The sequence below is a fragment of the Apaloderma vittatum genome, unplaced genomic scaffold (assembly GCF_000703405.1).
Source record: "Apaloderma vittatum isolate BGI_N311 unplaced genomic scaffold, ASM70340v1 scaffold11417, whole genome shotgun sequence".
Classification (NCBI taxonomy): Eukaryota; Metazoa; Chordata; class Aves; order Trogoniformes; family Trogonidae; genus Apaloderma; species Apaloderma vittatum.
The window spans coordinates 1-18,997 of record NW_009726713.1 but is presented as its reverse complement, the minus strand read 5'-3'; the positions used below and the strand labels follow the sequence as shown (position 1 = coordinate 18,997).

At 40.6% G+C, this 18,997-nt stretch overlaps 1 protein-coding gene across 1 annotated transcript; it reads right to left on the bottom strand.

The window, feature by feature from the left end:
* Positions 1–1,867: 1,867 nt before the first annotated feature.
* Positions 1,868–17,945, bottom strand: LOC104269633 (antigen KI-67-like). Its single transcript, XM_009873390.1, has 11 exons — positions 17,854–17,945; positions 16,296–16,377; positions 16,099–16,214; positions 15,516–15,585; positions 14,979–15,009; positions 11,649–13,127; positions 11,071–11,309; positions 9,963–10,365; positions 8,816–8,931; positions 8,419–8,590; positions 1,868–3,675 (listed from the first exon to the last, which is right to left on the bottom strand). The coding sequence occupies exons 1-11, from the start codon at positions 17,943–17,945 to the stop codon at positions 1,868–1,870; spliced, it is 4,608 nt and encodes a 1,535-aa protein (XP_009871692.1).
* Positions 17,946–18,997: the final 1,052 nt, after the last annotated feature.

Here is an 18,997-nt window from a genome sequence, read left to right as displayed (position 1 = left end):
TTTGCTCTCCTTCCTCTTCCTTTGTTTTTAGCTACTGAAGTTGAAGTATCCATCTCTCCCATCTCCTCTTGGGTGCTCTTTTTTCCCAGATTTTGCGACTGCTTTAAATTCAATTCCTTTTCACGCTGTTTTGCTGAAGCAGGATGTGCCGCCTTGCACGGTCTGCCCCTTTTTGGCCTCTGGGTAGGTTGGTCCTCCCTAGCTGATTGCCCCTGTTGAGAATCTTCACCTTGTGAAATATTTCTTTTACCTTCTAAAGTAGATGTGGGGTTTTTTTTCCACCATTCCAAGTTTTTTTACATAGAAAAGAGCACAAATAGAAGTTATACATTACTGTGCCTGACCAACGTACTAGTGAGTTTTGATTTTTCAAACAGTCATCTTGTTCAAACAAATCACATTCAATATTCCTAATTTAACAACTAACAAATAAATATTTTGAACAATCCGTAGATCAAAGGCCAGGCTTCTACCCAAGGGTCGTTGGTTTATTTGATATGTAGCATTCTCAGGTTGAAGCTGCGTTCTTAAAGTCTTCGCAAAGAAAAAAAAAATTAAGGGGAAATCTTAAAATCAGGTTTTTTCACACTGGTGTGTTTGCAGATACCAACATTACCACACCAAACTACTACACTGTTACTTCCACGCAACAGAACTCCAGCACCTGGTGTTCATTAGGGATGACTGCACAAATTAGACGAGCTATGCACACTGCATATTTCTGAATTTTTAAAATATACGTTAAAACTTCATAATAACATATATTACCTTGTATATTCATTATTTCTGTAGTTAAAGCATTAGTACTTACCGGATTTATGGCTGGAATTAGTACAAGGATTATTTTTTTGCTTAGAATCCGTAACATTTATTGATCTGACCTAAGGGAATAAACAATAATCAATAAATACACGTCTGACGGGGCAAGAAGTAATGGAGCCAACCAGTACAAAAATTAATGTACAGTAGTATTTGAAAAAAGTCTTGACTGGTAATTTTCTCCAAAAATGAACTCAACTTAGTTTTATAATTGCATCCCTATATTTGATACTAGCACATAAACAGATCAAAATATTTGCCATCTAAGCTAGAGTAGCAGTTTTACAGTGAAAGATAACAAATATTACACAGATTTAAAAAAAAATATTAATTAAATGGGCTTAAAAGTGTCTAAACGATTGCTCCAAAGGAATCTGGGGTATTGAAGCTGAATAATGAGTGTTTTGTAGTATTTTGGTGTAATTCTACGCTGACAAGCAGCAAGCCTGGTGATACTCGGCATTTTACCTTTGAATCTCGGAATAAGCATAAAAATCAAACCTAATAAAATTCACAAACGACACAGGCAAATGTACAGTGATAAAGCTGTATCTGTAAAATAAGCATCTGCTCAGGAAGCAATGAATGAAAGACTTTGGGCCATAGCGAGCAATCCACTGGCCACACCATGACACGTTTTGTCAAAAGTTCAACACTTTTAGATACACAAAGAGAGAGTTTAAAATTGAACCTGTGGAGTATGAAGCTGCTGTATAAAGCAGACAAGAAATCCCTCCAACTGTACGCCTTGCTTATGAAAAGGAAGGCTGAGAAAGAGTTTGATTACAGTCTGGGAGAAATTCAAAGGGTGCTCTGTTCATAACAGGCACAGGTGACCAAAAAAAAAAACCCCATGTGCTCAGAATCAAATTTGTAATAAGCTACGTCTTCTAGTGGGGGGGGGCATACACTAGAAAAAGCTACCAAAGTGGTTTAAATAAAATTTTAAAAAAATTGCCATATTTCCCCTTTTCAAGCCAACATGAGGTGCCTTTAAGTACAATAACGTACAAGATGTCACACTAGGAGGTCTAAGGATTCATCCCTATCACAGGTTCAAAGCCCGAATACGTTCCTTCCAAAAGCTAAAGAAATATTTTACCTTAATATCCTCTGGTGTGCCAAACATTGCTGCAATTCCAACATAATCCACTTCAGAATCGGAACGTTTCTGCCTGGGCTCTGCCATAAGCCTTTGTAGACCCACAAAATCATCAACGGGTTGACACTTCTCTTTTGGGGTCTTCACCAACCTACTAATACCAAACATATCCTCGACGGGTTCAACTTTCTCCTTTGGTGTCTTGAAAATACGGCTGACCCCGATCATGTCTTCTACTGGTTGAGATTTCAACTTTGGTGTTTTCTTGATTGAAGTAACACCCACCACATCTTTTGCCACTTCCCTTTTTTGGGCTGGAGTCTTCGGCAATTTTTCAACAGCAATTTCATCTGTAACAGGTTTCAACCCTCGCTGCGGGGTCTGCATGAGCTGCTTGATGCCAGAAAGAACCTCAACTGGTTCTCGTTTCTGCTGCGGGGTCCTCAGGAGCTGCTTGATGCCTGACAGGACCTCAACTGGCTCTGGCTTCTGCTGAGGGGTTCTCATGAGACGCCTGATGCCTGACAGGACCTCAAGTGGCTCTGGCTTCCGCTGGGGGGTTCTCATGAGACACCTGATGTCTGACACAACCTCAGCTGGCTCTGACTTCTGCTCTGGTGTCCTCAGGAGCTGCTTGATACCTGATAAGGTTTCTACAGGCTCTGACTTCCGCTTTGGGGTTCTCATGAGCTGCTTGATGCCTGACAAAGCCTCAACTGGCTCTGATTTCTGCTTTGGGGTCTTCATTACCTGCTTGATGCCAGACAAAGCCTCTACAGGCTCTGATTTCCGCTTTGGGGTCTTCATGAGCTGCTTGATGCCCGACAAGTCTTCTACAGGCTCCGACTTCTGCTTCGGGGTCTTCATGAGCTGCTTGATGCCCGACAAGTCTTCTACAGGCTCCGACTTCTGCTTCGGGGTCTTCATGAGCTGCTTGATGCCTGACAAGTCTTCTACAGGCTCTGACTTCTGCTTCGGGGTCTTCATGAGCTGCTTGATGCCTGACAAGTCCTCTACTGGCTCTGACTTCTGCTTCGGGGTCTTCATGAGCTGCTTGATGCCTGACAAAGCCTCAACTGGCTCCGATTTCTGCTTTGGGGTCTTCATTACCTGCTTGATGCCAGACAAAGCCTCTACAGGCTCTGATTTCCGCTTTGGGGTCTTCATGAGCTGCTTGATGCCCGACAAGTCTTCTACAGGCTCCGACTTCTGCTTCGGGGTCTTCATGAGCTGCTTGATGCCCGACAAGTCTTCTACAGGCTCCGACTTCTGCTTCGGGGTCTTCATGAGCTGCTTGATGCCTGACAAGTCTTCTACAGGCTCTGACTTCTGCTTCGGGGTCTTCATGAGTTGCTTGATGCCCGACAAGTCCTCAATTGGCTCCAACTTCTGCTTTGGAGTCTTCATGAGTTGCTTGATGCCCGAAAAGTCTTCTACAGGCTCTGACTTCTGCTTCGGGGTCTTCATGAGCTGCTTGATGCCTGAAAAGTCCTCAGCTGTCTCCAACTTCTGCTTTGGAGCCCTCCTTTTCCTTCCTGATTTCACCCCAGACACTTGTTTTTCTGGAATAATTGACAAACTATTCACAGTAATATTTTCTTCCAGTATAAATATTCTTTTTTCAGGAGTTTTTGTGGCTATTGCATCGAACACAGACTTCAGAGACTCCTCTCTTAGAAAGTGACAAATGCCTGGACTATCTTGTCTCTGTTCTGAAGCATCTGAATTATTTAATGGTGACACCATCATCTCTCCTGAAATAAATAGTAGATTTATGTAATTTAGAAAAAGAATTAAACAGAAAATCCACACATTCCAACTACTATATAACTAAGGAAAATGAATTCAAACAGCTGGAGTCTATTGCAAAACAAAATCTAAAGATGTGCATCAACAATTAATTTGTTAATTAGCTTCTAAAAGCCATAGCATACATTTAAAAAATCAGTTATTAAAAAATTATTTTCTCATTTAACCAGATATAAAACTTCATGTTTTCTGTTGTCCCTAGAATAAATAAATATAGCAAAAAATTAAAGTTTTTTATTGTAATTTTCCTTCATGTTTTGAAGCAATACCAAGCATAAATCAGAAATTTTTGCATTAATGAACACACATTTGACCTTTTCTGACACTAGAAAGGAAAAAAAGACCAGAGGTTTTGTAAAATTTGTACCATAGATTATCTCAAGTTGGAAGGGACCCATAACAACAACCAAGTCCAACTTGCAAGATTACCTAGAACTAAACTGTATGACTAAGACTGTCACCCAGAAGGTCTTTAAACCCTGACACGCTCAGTGCTGTGTCCTCCCTGGGGCCCCTGTGCCAGTGAGTGACCACTCCTTTAGTGAAGAACTTTTCCTCAGCCTGAACTTCCTCTGATGCAGTTTCATTCCATTTCCTTGTGTCCTATTGCCAGTCTCCAGAGAGAGGAGACCAGTACCTCTCCCTCCGCTGCTCATCTCGATAGGTGGGACCACAAGGTCACCCCTCAGCTTTCTCCTCTCAAGCTGAAACAAGCCAAGTGATCTCAGCTGCTCCTTCCAAGGCTTGTCCTTGAGGCCCTTCACAATCTTGGTCACCCTCCTCTGAACACACTCCAACAGTTTGATGTCCTTGTATTGACATTCTCAAACTCCACACAGGACTGGGAGTGCAGCCCCCAGGATTGAGGACAATCACCTCCCCAGCTCTGCCGTGCTTGATGCACCCCAGGACACAGTTGGCCTTTTTGGTTGCCAGGGCACACCGTCAACTCATATTCAACTTCTTCCAGATTGTTCCACAGGGCTGCCCTCCCACGTACTGTCTCCCAATTTGTAGGTGTAACCAGGACTATCCCATACCAGGTAGAAAATCCAGCACTTTGGTTAAATTCCGTGTTTGATCACTGCTTGTCTCTCATCTGTGAAGACCTCTCCATCCTTGAGGGAGTCCAGAGCTCCTCCTAATCTAGTATTGCCAACTTCAATGTACATTCAATTCTTGTTTCCAGATCATTTACAAAAACATTAAAGAGCACTGGCCCTAAAATTGAGTCACCCCACTTACTATAACTCTTTGAGCCCGACTCACCAGCCAATTGCTTGCCCAATGTATTATGGGCTTGCCCAGCTCTGTGCCACACATTTTATCCAGAAGGATACTGTGAGAGACGGTATCAAAAGCTTGGCTAACATCCAAAAATACCACATCTACTGGCTTCCCCTGGTCCACTAGATGGGCGACCTTGTCACAGAAATAGCTGATTAAGCAGGACTTGCCCCTCATGAACCTGTGTTGGCTCGGACCAATGACCACCTTGTCTCTCAAGTGTTTTTCAGTAAGTGTCAGAACAACTTTCACCATCATTTTATCAGGCACCAAAAAGAGTCTGACAGGCCTAGTAATTAGCAGGGTCTTCCCTTTTACTCATCTTGAAATGTGGGACACTTACCAGCTTCCTGTTGACTGTGACCTCTCCAGACTCCCAATACTGTTACACGACAGCGGTTATTTAACAGACTAACAGAGGTGCCACAATAACACCGGCCAGCTACACTCAGTCTGCAGGTGGCTTGTACTTGGAAACATGCTTTACACAAATACTCATTACGGACCCCGTACAGGTGCTGTTTTTTGGAGTTCTTGGATTCTTTTGCATCCTGCTCATTACATATAGCAGAAAAGGATATTCGAGAGGAAAGTTTGGGAAAAGGTGAATTTTTCTGTCTGTACAGTACCAACTATTTACTTTCTTTTGCTATTTCCTAGCACAGTAAGCATGAGGAGTAGGACAAGCATAACCACACTGTTCTGAATAGAAATAGCCATCACTCCTCTCACTAGTAAAGAACTGAAACAAATCAAAGATTACAGGAAAAAAGTCTGGTTAGAACAACTCAGAGAAGTTGTCCATGGGACAGCACCGTGCCCTTGTGGCTAAGAGGGCCAGTGGGATCCTGGGGGGCATTAAGAAAAGTGTGTCCAGCAGGGCTGGGGAGGTTCTCCTGACCCTCTGCCCTGCCCTGGTGAGACCACACCTGGAATCCTGTGTCCAGTTGGGGGCTCCCCAGTTCCAGAGAGACAGGGACCTACTGGAGAGAGTCCAAGGGAGAGCTACGAGGGTGATCGAGGGACTTGAACATCTCTCCTATGAAGAAAGACTAAGAGAACTGGGGCTGTTTAGACTTGAAAAGAGAAGACCGAGAGGAGACCTTATTAATGTATATAAACACCTGAGAAGTGGGAGTCAAGAGGAAAGTGCTGGTCTCTTCTCAGTGGAGCCCAGTGACAGGACAAGGAATAATGGGTGTGAGCTAGAACATGGGAAGGTCTGCCTCAACATGAGGAGAAACTTCTTGGCTGTGCGGGTGCCGGAGCCCTGGCACAAGGTGCCCAGAGAGGGTGTGGAGTCTCCTGCTCTGGAGACTTTCCAACCCGCCTGGACACGTTCCTGTGGGGCTGCCCTGGGTGACCCTGCTCGGGCAGGAGGTTGGACTGAATGATCTCTAGAGGTCACTTCCAAACCCCAACATTCTATGAAGATACTAGATGAAGTTTGTTTTTTGTTTCGTGCAACACAGTTTAAACCAAATTTATAACAACAGAAATGCTATTTCTAGAATATACTCAAGCCCAAGCCATGAATATTTAAAGGCTAGTCTCGCTTTTGTCCCTGCAAAAATAGTGGCACAGGGCATCTAGAAAGACACACCTGGGCATAGGAAGAACAGGGCAATTGGGAACAGTCAGCATGGATTTACCAGAGGAAGATCATACCTGACCAGTCCAATTACCTTCCCTGATGAGAACAGCAGCTTTGGGGAAGAAAAAGAGAGCGTCGGCTATCATTTAATGCAACTCTGACAAGTTTTTCTACACCGTCTCCCAGAATAGTTTGGTATTCAGACAAGATCATGGCAGGCTAGAGGAATGGACAACTGGTTAAACAAGAACTAGTTGGATGATCAGGCTGAGAACTGCCGTTAATGGACCTGCAGAGCAGTGAGAGCACTGCAGGTGGGAGAACAGGCTGACTCCAGGAGTCCCTTATCCTTAACTACAACTACAATCTCAGTCTTAAAACTATCTGTTAATTTAAAAGTATAACCTTCATCTGCAAACTAGGAATAAAGTAGACACGTTCACTGGCGTCAGTTTTTAATGAATGCTTGTGGGGGCCAGTTAGCTCAGTTCCTTGAGCGTGGCGCTAACAACGCCAAGGTTGCGGGTTTGATTCCCGTTCGGTCCCCACGTGTTGCCTGATCTAGTCGAGAGGTGACGTCCCTGGCAGCAGGGAGGCTGGATTAAATGATCTCTAAGGTCCCTTCCAGCCTAGGATATTCTAGGATTCTATGACCTACCAATAGGTTGTCTTTGTAGCTCCCATCCTGTCAAGTCCTAACCATGAGATGTTCAAGTCCTTGAAAGCTCCTAGTTCTGCAGCATTAATAAACTGGTTTATTTGTAACTATATTCCCTCCATTATGAAACCAAACCATTTCTGACACGAAAGGACTGAAGTGTACAGAATCTAAAGGCTTGCCCATCGATTGAAGGAAAGCACTAATTAATAGGATAAGCAACAGTTGATAATGGATATCTTCAAGCAGATGACAATCACTCTACTAGTTCTGATTTTCACAGAAACCCCTTTTTACTGCACTCCCTTCTGAAGCTGTAACAAGCTTTATTATACCTAAGCCTATTTTCCACAGCATCTGAAATAGACAAAAATATATTTCAACTCTTATTATTTTAAATACTGAAGGATTTATTCTTGATTTTTCTTGATGTTTCAGTAGATGAGAGTTTTGCTAAACTCTCAAGAAACAGAATTTTAATTTCAAGAATGCAAGGTTATTAGCAAGAGATGCACCAAGTGTATCTTAATACAAATCTCTCTGGCTTGACTTTTTAAAGAAAAAAATTAAGTGGACATTTTCTGCCAAGTTACACAATAACCTCTCCCCACCATGAAACTCTGTCATTGGATTCGGTTGTATCCACAGACAACTACCTGAAACAGCACTTTGCAATTTCCAAGTTTCATGCCAAAGTGAAAGAAAAAGAAAAGAGCAACTACTCAGAAAATAACTGTAACTACAAAAATGTGTTTTCACACATGATAAAAATCAATGGTTCCCGTTGTGGGTAGTGAGAAGTTTCACCGCAATACATCAAGTCTGCCTAGGCTGAGACTGCTCACTGTCTCGAGCAGCAGACACATCACTCCCCCTAAATACACGTAAACATTTCCTTTCTTTTCAAATAAACATACCAGTTTCTTCAGGAGTGCACAATTCTGAAATTTCCATCGCCACATATGATGGTGTAGAATCAGTCTTCTGAACAGAGGCCAGAGATAATGATTTTCCACTCTTATTTTCTGGAGTTTGAAACATTTCAGTAATTCCTATAATTAACATTTAGAGAAATTGAGCATATGCTTTGAAAAAGAACTACACGGTCGGCAGAGTTTAAAAAAAAGACAGACTTTAAAAAAACCTTACCTGTGAAGCTTTCGTCCATATTCATGTTTAGCTTCAAGACAGGATTTTTTACCACTTTTGGGACTCGTCCAGACGTTCTGACTGTGGTGGAATAAGCTCTACCTACAACTATTGTAGCAGGTGACTCTGCATGACCTGTACTAAAATGACCTTTTACTTTCCTTTCTGGAGTCTGCAGGGGAGAAATGGACAAAATCAAACATGAAAAAACACCAAAAAGTTAGCAAAGAGATTCGTTTTATCGACAACTTGTATTTCTCATATGCTGTGACAAAAACATCAACATCCATTTAACATCACGCTAAAAGCTCAGAAGCTTCCAGTTTCTCTAGCAGAATATCTACACATTGTTTTGTGTTTATGAAAATAAATAAAAATGCAGAAAGAAAAAGAATACCTTTGGGGACTGGGTTGTTTTCTTCAAGGATCTTCCTTTTCCAACACTTTTTTTAACAGTCTTTGACTGTGGTCTTGCAACGCCTAATTTTACCACGTCCGCCCAAGATTTTGCAACTAGAAAGCCAAAGAGAAACAACCACTTTAATTCTCAGCTGCATAAACAGAATTCACAATAATTTCTTTACGAGCCCAGTGGACTTGCTGCAGTCAGGCACAGAAAAGCAGTTTTATCATCTGACACCACCTACACCGTGGTGCCCTGCGAAACGCTTTCAGCTGCAAGACACGGTTTCAGATGAATTTTAACACGTGTCCAAGTGCCCCGCATGGCCTTCCACAACAAAACAACAGCAGAAAGCTTCACACAGTGCCAAATAGATGTTAGATCCTGCAAGTGAATGCTGGCCCAACTCTGTCCTCACTCTCTCTGCAAGGAAATATTTTACACCCCCCCAAAAAAAACCAACCACCTTGCCATGAGCCCTTCAGCCTCATTCATTATTATAGCTGAACTTTTCCCTGGTGGGACATTTGACTTAACATCAGAGAAATGGCTTCTAAGTGAAACATATCCAGCTTTTCTTTCACCACCTTCCCAGGGAATTTCACAGGAAGGAAATTATTTATTTCTACTGCTTACAGCACTTAGATCTACACAGACTTTCCAAAAATTTTCTTATATCACTTTCTCCTTATAACACGCTCTGAGAAATTCCCAAAGCAAGGCTACCTTTATCACAGCATCATTCTTTACACAGCAGAGCAATCAGGGAACTGGTTAGAGCTGTGCAATAAATGACGTTGTAAGTCGCTGGGACATCTGCCTCATTTACCTCAGAAACAGGCTATGAGAAGACAGGGATCGATTATTTTTTAAAGTAGAGATAAAAAGGGGAACACTGTTCCTGAAGAAAAGGATATTATTGTCTTGACAGAATTGCTGGGCAAGTCTGTAAATAAAAAGAACTTGCAAGAAGAACTTGCTGGGGTGTTCAGGATGCATGGAAACATGTCAGGCATGTAGGAAATTATTTTAAAAGATACGCCAATCATTTGGTGACCTCTGCATAACAAAATAGGCTTCCTTCAGTTTCATTCCTGTATTTTAAAGCATTAAACACTAAAAATTAACTGCTGAAACAAACCTAGTAAGTTGGCACTAGAGGCACCACTTCTTCTTTTTGCACTGAAAACTGCTACAGCCCCACTTCTCCTCTTCATGGGAGTGACCTTATGAGCAAGTTGAGCGCTTCTCGTTGGTTTGTGAGGTGTAGCTGTCGAAAAGGTTTTATCATCTCGGTTCACATGAGAAGACTTTGGTGTTGTCACTTGGGCACCATTTTTCTCCTTTGTATTCACGTCTTCTGCAACAGCATCCATCTCCTCTGCAATTGGTAACGGTGCCAGGACGCGAGAAACAGAGAAACGTCCTTTGGTGTAAGGTGCTGGAGAGCCAAAAGGAAGTTTAGGTGTTGCCTTGCCAGAGGCAGGGGATGAGGCAGAAGGGGACTTCTGGGCCAATAATTTTTTCGGTGATGTTTTCTCATTCTGAAAACAAACAAACAAAAAAACTCATAAAGAAAATATTACTTCACTTAACTGAACTACAAATGCTCATCTACACCTCAGACAAATAAATACAGTAGTATAAAGTATCACCACGTCATTTGAAAAAGCCTTAAATGTCATTCCCTGAAAACAAACTTGCAACCAGCTTTAAACTTCAAAACAGTCTCAAGACACATGCAAATTCAAGTGAATAAATTAACTGACTTTATGATGTTGCTTTATTCAAGTACACTACACACATTTGGACTAGTTGAAATCGACAGCAAATGTTTTCAAACTTCTACCCAAACCACATAGCAGTAGCCTCCACAGTCTGCCAACAAACTGCTGTGCTGTATTCTGTTATTTATGGTAAACTAGAGCTTGGAGACACCGCTGCCATGAACAAACAATACAGAAATATACTCCCCTACATGCATGTGAGGTGTAGAAAAACACACCTCCTGTAGAGTAGATATAAAGGCTAAGCTCAGCCCCTTCCTACAAGGAAAAACTTTTAAAAGCGCTGATTAAAACTTCCCAATTTCAAATACCATTTCATAACTTCCAATTAAAATTTCCACTTCCACTTTGCCTCTAAATAAAAGTTCACTACTAACTTTTAATTCATTTTGAGAAGTCTTGGAATTCCTACCTTCTGTTTGCATTGACTGTCTTAGCGACTCGACTGGTCTTAACGTTTACCTGGACTGCAAAGTGCTTCAATCCCTGAGTCTTTTTCAGAACGGCACGTGGCGAGTTCCCGAAGGGTAAGCTCAGTCTCGCAGGAATTGCACCTTTCTTAAGGGGCGAGTTGGGAGGTAAGCTTTTATCAAAGAGTTCTGGACTCAGATGACCACCAAAAGACACTCTCTTTCTTTTTCCTAAAGGCTGAAGTATCAAATCATCACTTTTCCTCTTCTGAGATATCCTTTTCGTCTTGCCTAAAAACAATTGAAAATATTTCTGTTCAGCCAAAAATCCAGGCTGACATTTTAACCGGCATCAAAACCTGTGCTTACTTGTGCATTTTAAAGTTGGAAACATATCAGAAGGTAACTTACCTTAAAGAGAAAGAGATTCAATTGAGTAAACATTTATGTATATTATTATTATGTGTATTTATATATATTTATGTATATTATTATTATTTTTATGGTCAAAAATAACTAATATGTCAGCAACAAGTTCAACGTTTTATAAAAGCAGAAAAATTCTCATAAAAACACTACAAGAATCTATCAATACAGAAACAATGAAGCAGGGGGATTAAACATATTTACCTGATTCGTCTACAGCCAACAGGCCAGAATTATTCATTTCTGAGACAGCCTCATTGTCCTCCAGTACAGCAGCACTTCCAGAGGACCTTCTCTTTGACGACAACCTACGCAGTCTTGTAACATCTGCCAGATCTTGCTCCTGGTGACACCTCTTTGTGCCCAGCAATTCTTCAGCTTCACTCTCTTGTCTGTCTGCGGTTTTATCATGATGTTCTTGACCGGCACTTGTCTCCAAAGCTTTCTCAGAGAGCAGTCCAGAGGACCTTGGCCTACCCCTTTTTCTCCCAGAGCCAGGTTTCTGACCAGCCGGAGACACCAGTTCAGACGTTAACTCTGCTGTAGCCAGTGTCTCCAAACGGACACTTTTGTTTGATAACTCTTCGCTTTGCCTGTTATTTCTTTTGGGACTCTTGGAATTAGAAGAAGAGGAAGGAGTTTCAGAATATCCATCTTCCGAGCTAACAAAGTTTGCCTGATCACAAATTTCTTGCGGCACTTCTTTGACAGGTTTTCCTGGTGTGTGCTCTTTACTATTTTGTCTTTGCTTTACGCATTTTTCTGCCAGAGGCAGCTCTTGGAGGCCGTCACTTTGGCACAGTGAACCTTCCCTTTGAGTTTCCACCGCAATTTCTGAAAGAGACTTACGTTTCAATGACAGACGTCGTCGAGGTGTTGGAGTATCGGTATTTACTGCATTCATTCCACTAGTTTCTTCCACAGGTGTTGTGAAACGAGATCGAGGACTCTTCCTTCTGGACTTTGGTGTAGACAGATCGCACTTATCTACTTCAGAAACGTTTGTGGCATTACTTGTTTGTGGCAGTTTATCCAGAGGTGCTGCCAAGCTGTGTCTTTGCATTCTGTCTGCGTAACCCAAGCGTTCTATCGAACACTGCTCCCGTGGAAGGGCTGCATTTCCATCATTCTCCTTCCTGGGTTTGGGTGTAACTTCGGTAGCCTTAGATCTGCCGGCTGTACTTGGATGCTCGCAATCTTGCAAGTGACTTCTTTTGCCGATATCTCTTGACATCTCCTTTGAAACAGGAGTCCGAGGACTTCTGGTAAAGCTCTTGGTAGCACTTCCTGTAACTGAGATCTGGCGGATTTCTTCTTCCCTTATTGTGATTTTACATCTTTCCATTTTTTCACCTCTGCCCATTTCTTTTTCTTTAGTCAGGCTTCCCAGATCATAAAAACAACTTGATGATGAAAACAGAGCACCTGGCTCACTCTTACCATCTTCTTTTGCAGCTCGTTGAGATACATTTCCCTCCTGCAGAGGTTTTTTCACTTGAATCTCATGTTTCAGTTTTTCATAGAGTTTACTGAAGGGAGACATCTCAACTTGCTTTCTAAGAGATTGATGCATTCGGTGCGAAGATTTGGGTGTCTGTAGTTTGACAGATACAGCTTTGAAAATATTTTCCTCTGCATTTCGTTTATTTTCATTGCCGGTTTTTTCTTCACACTCAGCATTATCTACAAAGTAAGCAAAGCAAAACAGAAGCAATACAGACGCAGAGTTAATTAAAAATTGCAGAACTACAAATAAGTTCCATAATTGGAGATTGAAAAAAAAAAATAAATCCTTGCAATCTCCCAAGTTGGTCAACCAAGATGCAGTACTGTAAATAAAACTCTGTTAACAATAACAATCTGTCTCATAGTAGGAGCCTGAGAATCTAAATGTTTAATTTAAAGTTGTAATCTGGAATTTGTCCTATATTCAGGGAAGGCACTTAGTATTTTGCCCTTCTGTTTTCCTTTGGAATCAACAGCCACAACTACAAGACTACTTTGTTTCAGCAACAAATGCTGAGAGGTGTTGACTTTTCTTAATAGTGATGGGAAATAATCCATGTAAAAATGAAGGGAAAGCTTGTCAGTCTCTTCTGGGAAAGGGGAAAAGGAGCAAGGGGCGAAAGAGGAGCATGAGCAAAACCAGGAAATTAGATCTTTCTGAGAAAGCTTTTACCCATCTGCAGACATGTATATCAGCAGTGTTTTTACTAAGCTGACAAGTTGTTCCCTTAAAGTTGATGGAACAACTGTTGTATCGCAAGACATACAAGACATCGGGGAACTTGTCACCCAAACCTCTGAATACAGATGTGTGCACAACAACCCACTGAAAAAACAGCTTTTTTTTTTTTTTGCACTAAAACAAATGCTTGTCACAAAATCAAACCTGTCTGTAGATAAATAGCCTCTTTCTAATAAACCTTGTGTCTTCCCATGAAAATGAGCATTCCCATAGTCTGTAACTACCCAGACATAGTAGCTCTAGATTTTTACTGAGTCTACATGAAACAGCTATTGCAAATGATTATTTCAGTCAGCAAAAGCAACCTTTCCTATATATCCCCAAAATTACACCTGTTTCCATTTCTCATTATGAAAGAATGCATAAGATAATGCAAAATTTGCTCAAAAGGCATCTTAGCTGTGTTCTGGAGAGGACTGCAAACGAAATTTTAATCACAAAGTTGAATTTGCCAAATTATACTTGTTTGATACTGTTGAAAAGTAAAATAGACAATTGTTTCACGTATCACTTTCAACTGACATTTGTACTGCATTGGCAAAGCTGGCCTACTGCACTCTGTTCTTAGCGATAAACTTCGCAAACTGAATTTGCACAAATCACTTGAAGTAAAACCTCTGGATTTTGCCTGTTCCAGGTTGTTACTGCCCATTTGTCAGGATGCAACTCAACTGACAACTCTGGGCAGGAGTTAGCTTTGGTAAATCATAGCGTCAAAATATGATGAGATAGTACACTGACATAACCGAGGCACACTGAACTCAGATTGTAAAGTTTTAAAGCACGTTTCTTTTGCTAAGAATAAATGCAGTCAAGGGTGAAGAAGAAAACAAAGGCCTCATAAACCAGGTACCAACCTGAAGCATGAAGACTTTTAGATCTTGAAGTTTGTTTGTGTAATTCCACTTCTCTGCTGAACATGAAGAACCTGTAAATTTGTACAATATTACAGCAGAGCAACAAGTATCTTATGGTTTAGCTTTCAACTGTGCATTTAAAAACACTAGGTTTATAAAAGTACGTGCATTTTTTACTAAACAGGCTTAAAAGTATGCAAACAAAATTCTCTGATATTTCAGAACTGAAGAACATTGACCAATACACATTTAAGACCCTAAAGAACAAAAGTTTAAGCCTCGTTTTATCATTAAAACTAGCTCTAAAAGCAGCTGTAGTATAAGAATCTACATGAGCACATTTGAATCTCGCCTTCTCTCCAGACCTAATGGAAAATAAGAACTAGAACATAAAACCCCCCGATATCTTTCAATAGCCACAGTACTCACAAACTAACACTATCTCCTTTAAGGGAGAAAACTTTATTGAGAATAAAAGAAATTAATGAAAATAAATTATTAAAAGATAGGCTTAGTTTGTTATTTATAAATTCCAACAATATATTTGTGTACTAGCATACAGAACAGCTTCTTTTCGAAAAAGAATGTTCATTCTCTAGGGCAAACTTCTCCACTTAAAGTACAAGAATATCCAAGGCCCATACTCCGCATTTTCTGTACTCAGTTCTCTCTTCGAAAAAGCTAGAGATGAATTTTTAATAGCTCACCTGTACTGGTAACTCATAGATTATTACATCCCTATTACCATCAACTGGCAAGTGTAGAAATAATAAATTATTAATTTCTTTAAAAAGTATTCATCTGAAGGATGTTGATTTGTATTTTCAAACAGAAAGGTAGTATCTGGCTGAAATATTATTTCTAGCAAAAAAAATCCCACAAAAACAACAACAGAACAAAGGAGTAGAATACTCTATCACAAGTAATACCAACTTGCAATAAATAAGCCTATGGCCATGAACTTACCTGCAGAGTTTCATTTTTTGGAGATCTAGAACGCCTCTTTCTTGGAGTTGATTGGAGAGGATATTCAAATCTGGAAGAAATATTTAAGATAAACAATGATTTTTTGTCAAATAGTCGATGTCTAAATTCTCTCTATTAAGATAAATGATCTAGAAATAGTTGTCCACTGCCAGCCATAGAGACATATCACTTTTAAAAGCTTTAACTACACCAAAATATTTCTAAATTTTCCCCTAAAAGTGACTATGCTTGGAAAAAAAAAAAATCAAAACAATCTCTCCAGACAATTCTGTCTTTATTGCTTTAGCTTAACATAATATAAAAACGATTAAAAAACCAAAAAAAAACATTTCTAAGCAACCTTGCCTCCTTAAGAAGGCCTATAGAAGACCACGAAGAAATATGAAATAAACTAGATTAACTTCCATTTCTGAAGATGGCAGAAGGACATTTTAATTTTTCCCATTTATCCACAGCCACCTTCTGTTTCTTCAAGAGCCTGGGTCTACCGAGCTCTCGGCACCATTTGCGTGCAGAACACATCCCAGGGTTGAAGCACTAACGGTTTGTCACTGGCACTTACCTGAAAGAACGATCAATAATCGTTAACACGTCTCCGTGCTTCAGGGGTACAGGTTGCTGAAAACAGCCACCATTCAGCTGCGTAGGATTTACCGCACTTAAGTTCGTCAATATTGCCTAAAAATAAAACAAACACTTCAGTAGCCTGATGAGATGCAACGATGCAATGCATCTGTGGGCAAAATACATATACCTTACCTCCTTGTTTTCATTTACTTCAATTTTACAATGTTCTTTGGAGACCTGAGGCAATTGGATGCGAATATCACACTCGCTTCTCCTGTGGGTGAAAACACAATTTGAGTTTCAAGACAGAGAACAGAAAAAAAATCTGACTCTTATAGAATTAGGTGATTCCATAACTTCTCAGCTAATAGCTGTACAGCAGCACAACACTTCCTTAACTTCGGGAGCATGAAGAAAACGAACTACCCAAGTCTCACACCTCAACAACATCAGTGAATCTGTACCAGAAAAAACATGGTGAAATACCCAGAACCAGTTAACAGCAACTGAAAGGGACATCTCTACAACAGCTACCTGGTAGTTTGAGTTTACTTGTTCCCCGACTTGCAAGTTGCCAACAACTTGTGGAAAATTTTTAGAAAATACCAGTACATGCTCTTAAGCTCGCTCTCGCACATTCGTTACCGGTCACTCTTGAGACAGAATATTAGGCAGACAGACCTTCAGTCTCACCTGGACAGCCACTTCTGCCTTCTTAGAAGTTGTACGTAAGTGAAAGCTGTGATTTTAAGTGAACAGACTGGGTTTTTTGTCTGGGTTTTTTTTTTTCCTTTTTTTTTTTTTAAGGTAATCTCTAATGCTTTTGACATCCTGTAGGTCTGAGGCAGCAAACCTATCAGCCATCAGGCCAAAGTGCCATTCACAGAAGCCCTGACACCTATCACTGAAGCAGCTGGCAGAAATCAAGGTTGGTGCTGCAGAAGCCAGGGAACAGTATTACTGATCCTGGAGTGCTTCCCACAGACTTCCACTGTGAAATCTAACTCCAGACTGAATAAATACACTTATTAAAAGATACCTATCAGTCAGTAAAGTGCGAAGAGATCTAGCTTAAGAGAAGCAGAACATTTTATCTGAATCCTATTTATAGTAAGATCATCTAGTCAAGCCTTCACATATATCATTCAAGTACATTCATTTTATCTTTTAAAGCAAAATAGCTGGATCAAGCTCAAAATGCACTATCACCCAACTGTGTAAAGCAAAGTGATTTTCAAGACTGGAGGAAGATGTATAAGTTGTTATTCATGTTTAATATTAATTCAAGATACTGGCTGACATATTGTTACTGAAGTTTTGGAGAACCCAAAAATAAAATTAAGAGCGCTGATGTGATGAATATGGTCAAATACAAGCCACATATTTTGCTCTTCTTCACTAGTCAATTATCCAGATAAAAGAATCACTTGCTTATCAACTGTGCATCCCTTCTAATCCTTTCCCCACATTTCCTTTGGCCAGAAACTTCTGTGAGTTTTTGTTTTGTTTTTTTTTTTTTTTACATAAAAATAGTTATGGCAAGGAAAGGATAGAAAAATGTAACAAGAATTAAGTTCTTCTTTCTAGTCTTCCAATTAACCTTTGTCCAATACTACCTTCCCTTTCAAGAACATGATTCACAAATACACAAGTATTTAATTTTGCAAATAAGTACGAAAAGCTATCATCTGAAGGAAAAATATCACTAAAGTTATTCTGGTGTACACACAGGTACCCAACTAATTCTCACCTTCCAAACAAACAAGAACTTGCAGTGAGTGGAAAACTAATTCCATCCGTCCCATTCCGTTTAATAACAATAATATTCCCAAAGATCGGCATCTTCAGACGTAAGGAACCTTACCTATAAAAGAACATCAAGATTACTCATACAAATAACACTTTAGTTACAGAAATAAATGCCTCTTTTTTTCTTTCTTAAACTTCTGTTCAGGATGTATTTTCCAACGTACAGGGGAAGAGTTTCAGTGTCATTTACACGGCCCTGCCCGTGTAGAAAACTGGGAAGTATTTACCATGAGCAACCACTGTCATCTTACCCAGGAAGCTGAAGGCACTACATTATTTGGAGAAGATGATGCTTATAGTGGCAAGAACAGTCATCATGCTCGTGTAAACTCAGTTATACTACTTCTACATGCGCGATAGATATTTGCTACCCACCAGAGCCTTTGCAAAGATTTAGGGCCAACGTGTACAATATTTCACCCCATATGCAACTTATAACTATTCCCATGTAAACAGCCAATCCTCCTCGACTAAATCTAGATACTACACTTCCTTCTTATACACATGGAAATTCTGAAACTTGATTTTAAAGTAAACAGAGACCAGCTGGCTATAGTTGCATCCTCCTGAACAAGGCAACGGTGGCATTCTCAGGAAGAAGCATTTGCAAAAGACACTTAGAAAGGCAGATGGAGGTTCAGGGCTTGCTAGGATCCCGGGGTGAGCTGCTGATACAGCCAAAAGGGTGGCAAGTGCACATACAGAGAAAGCAGAAGGAACGGCATTTAGCTTGCAAAACGAACCCCAAACCCACCGCGTTTGCACAACAGATACGCGATTATTCTCAGATATAAACGTGAACGCACCACGAACTACAAGTAATCCTCAGGAAAGCGTCTATAGAACACAGCAAAGCGGCAATTTAAAAGCAAAGGTCCTAATGGAGCCAAGAGAGATCCTTCTGAACCCTGCTGCTCGGTTTCGTGCCATAGAAGTTGCTGAAAGAAAGCTCCAACCAAACACAGCTTCGGGCAAATCTGACAGCAACCTTGAGGAAAAGCCTTTACCCGTACGTTACAGGACACGGCAGTTTTCAGCTTTCCTCCCTGTTCACAGTTCCCAACAACTCCTACAAGCCAGAAACA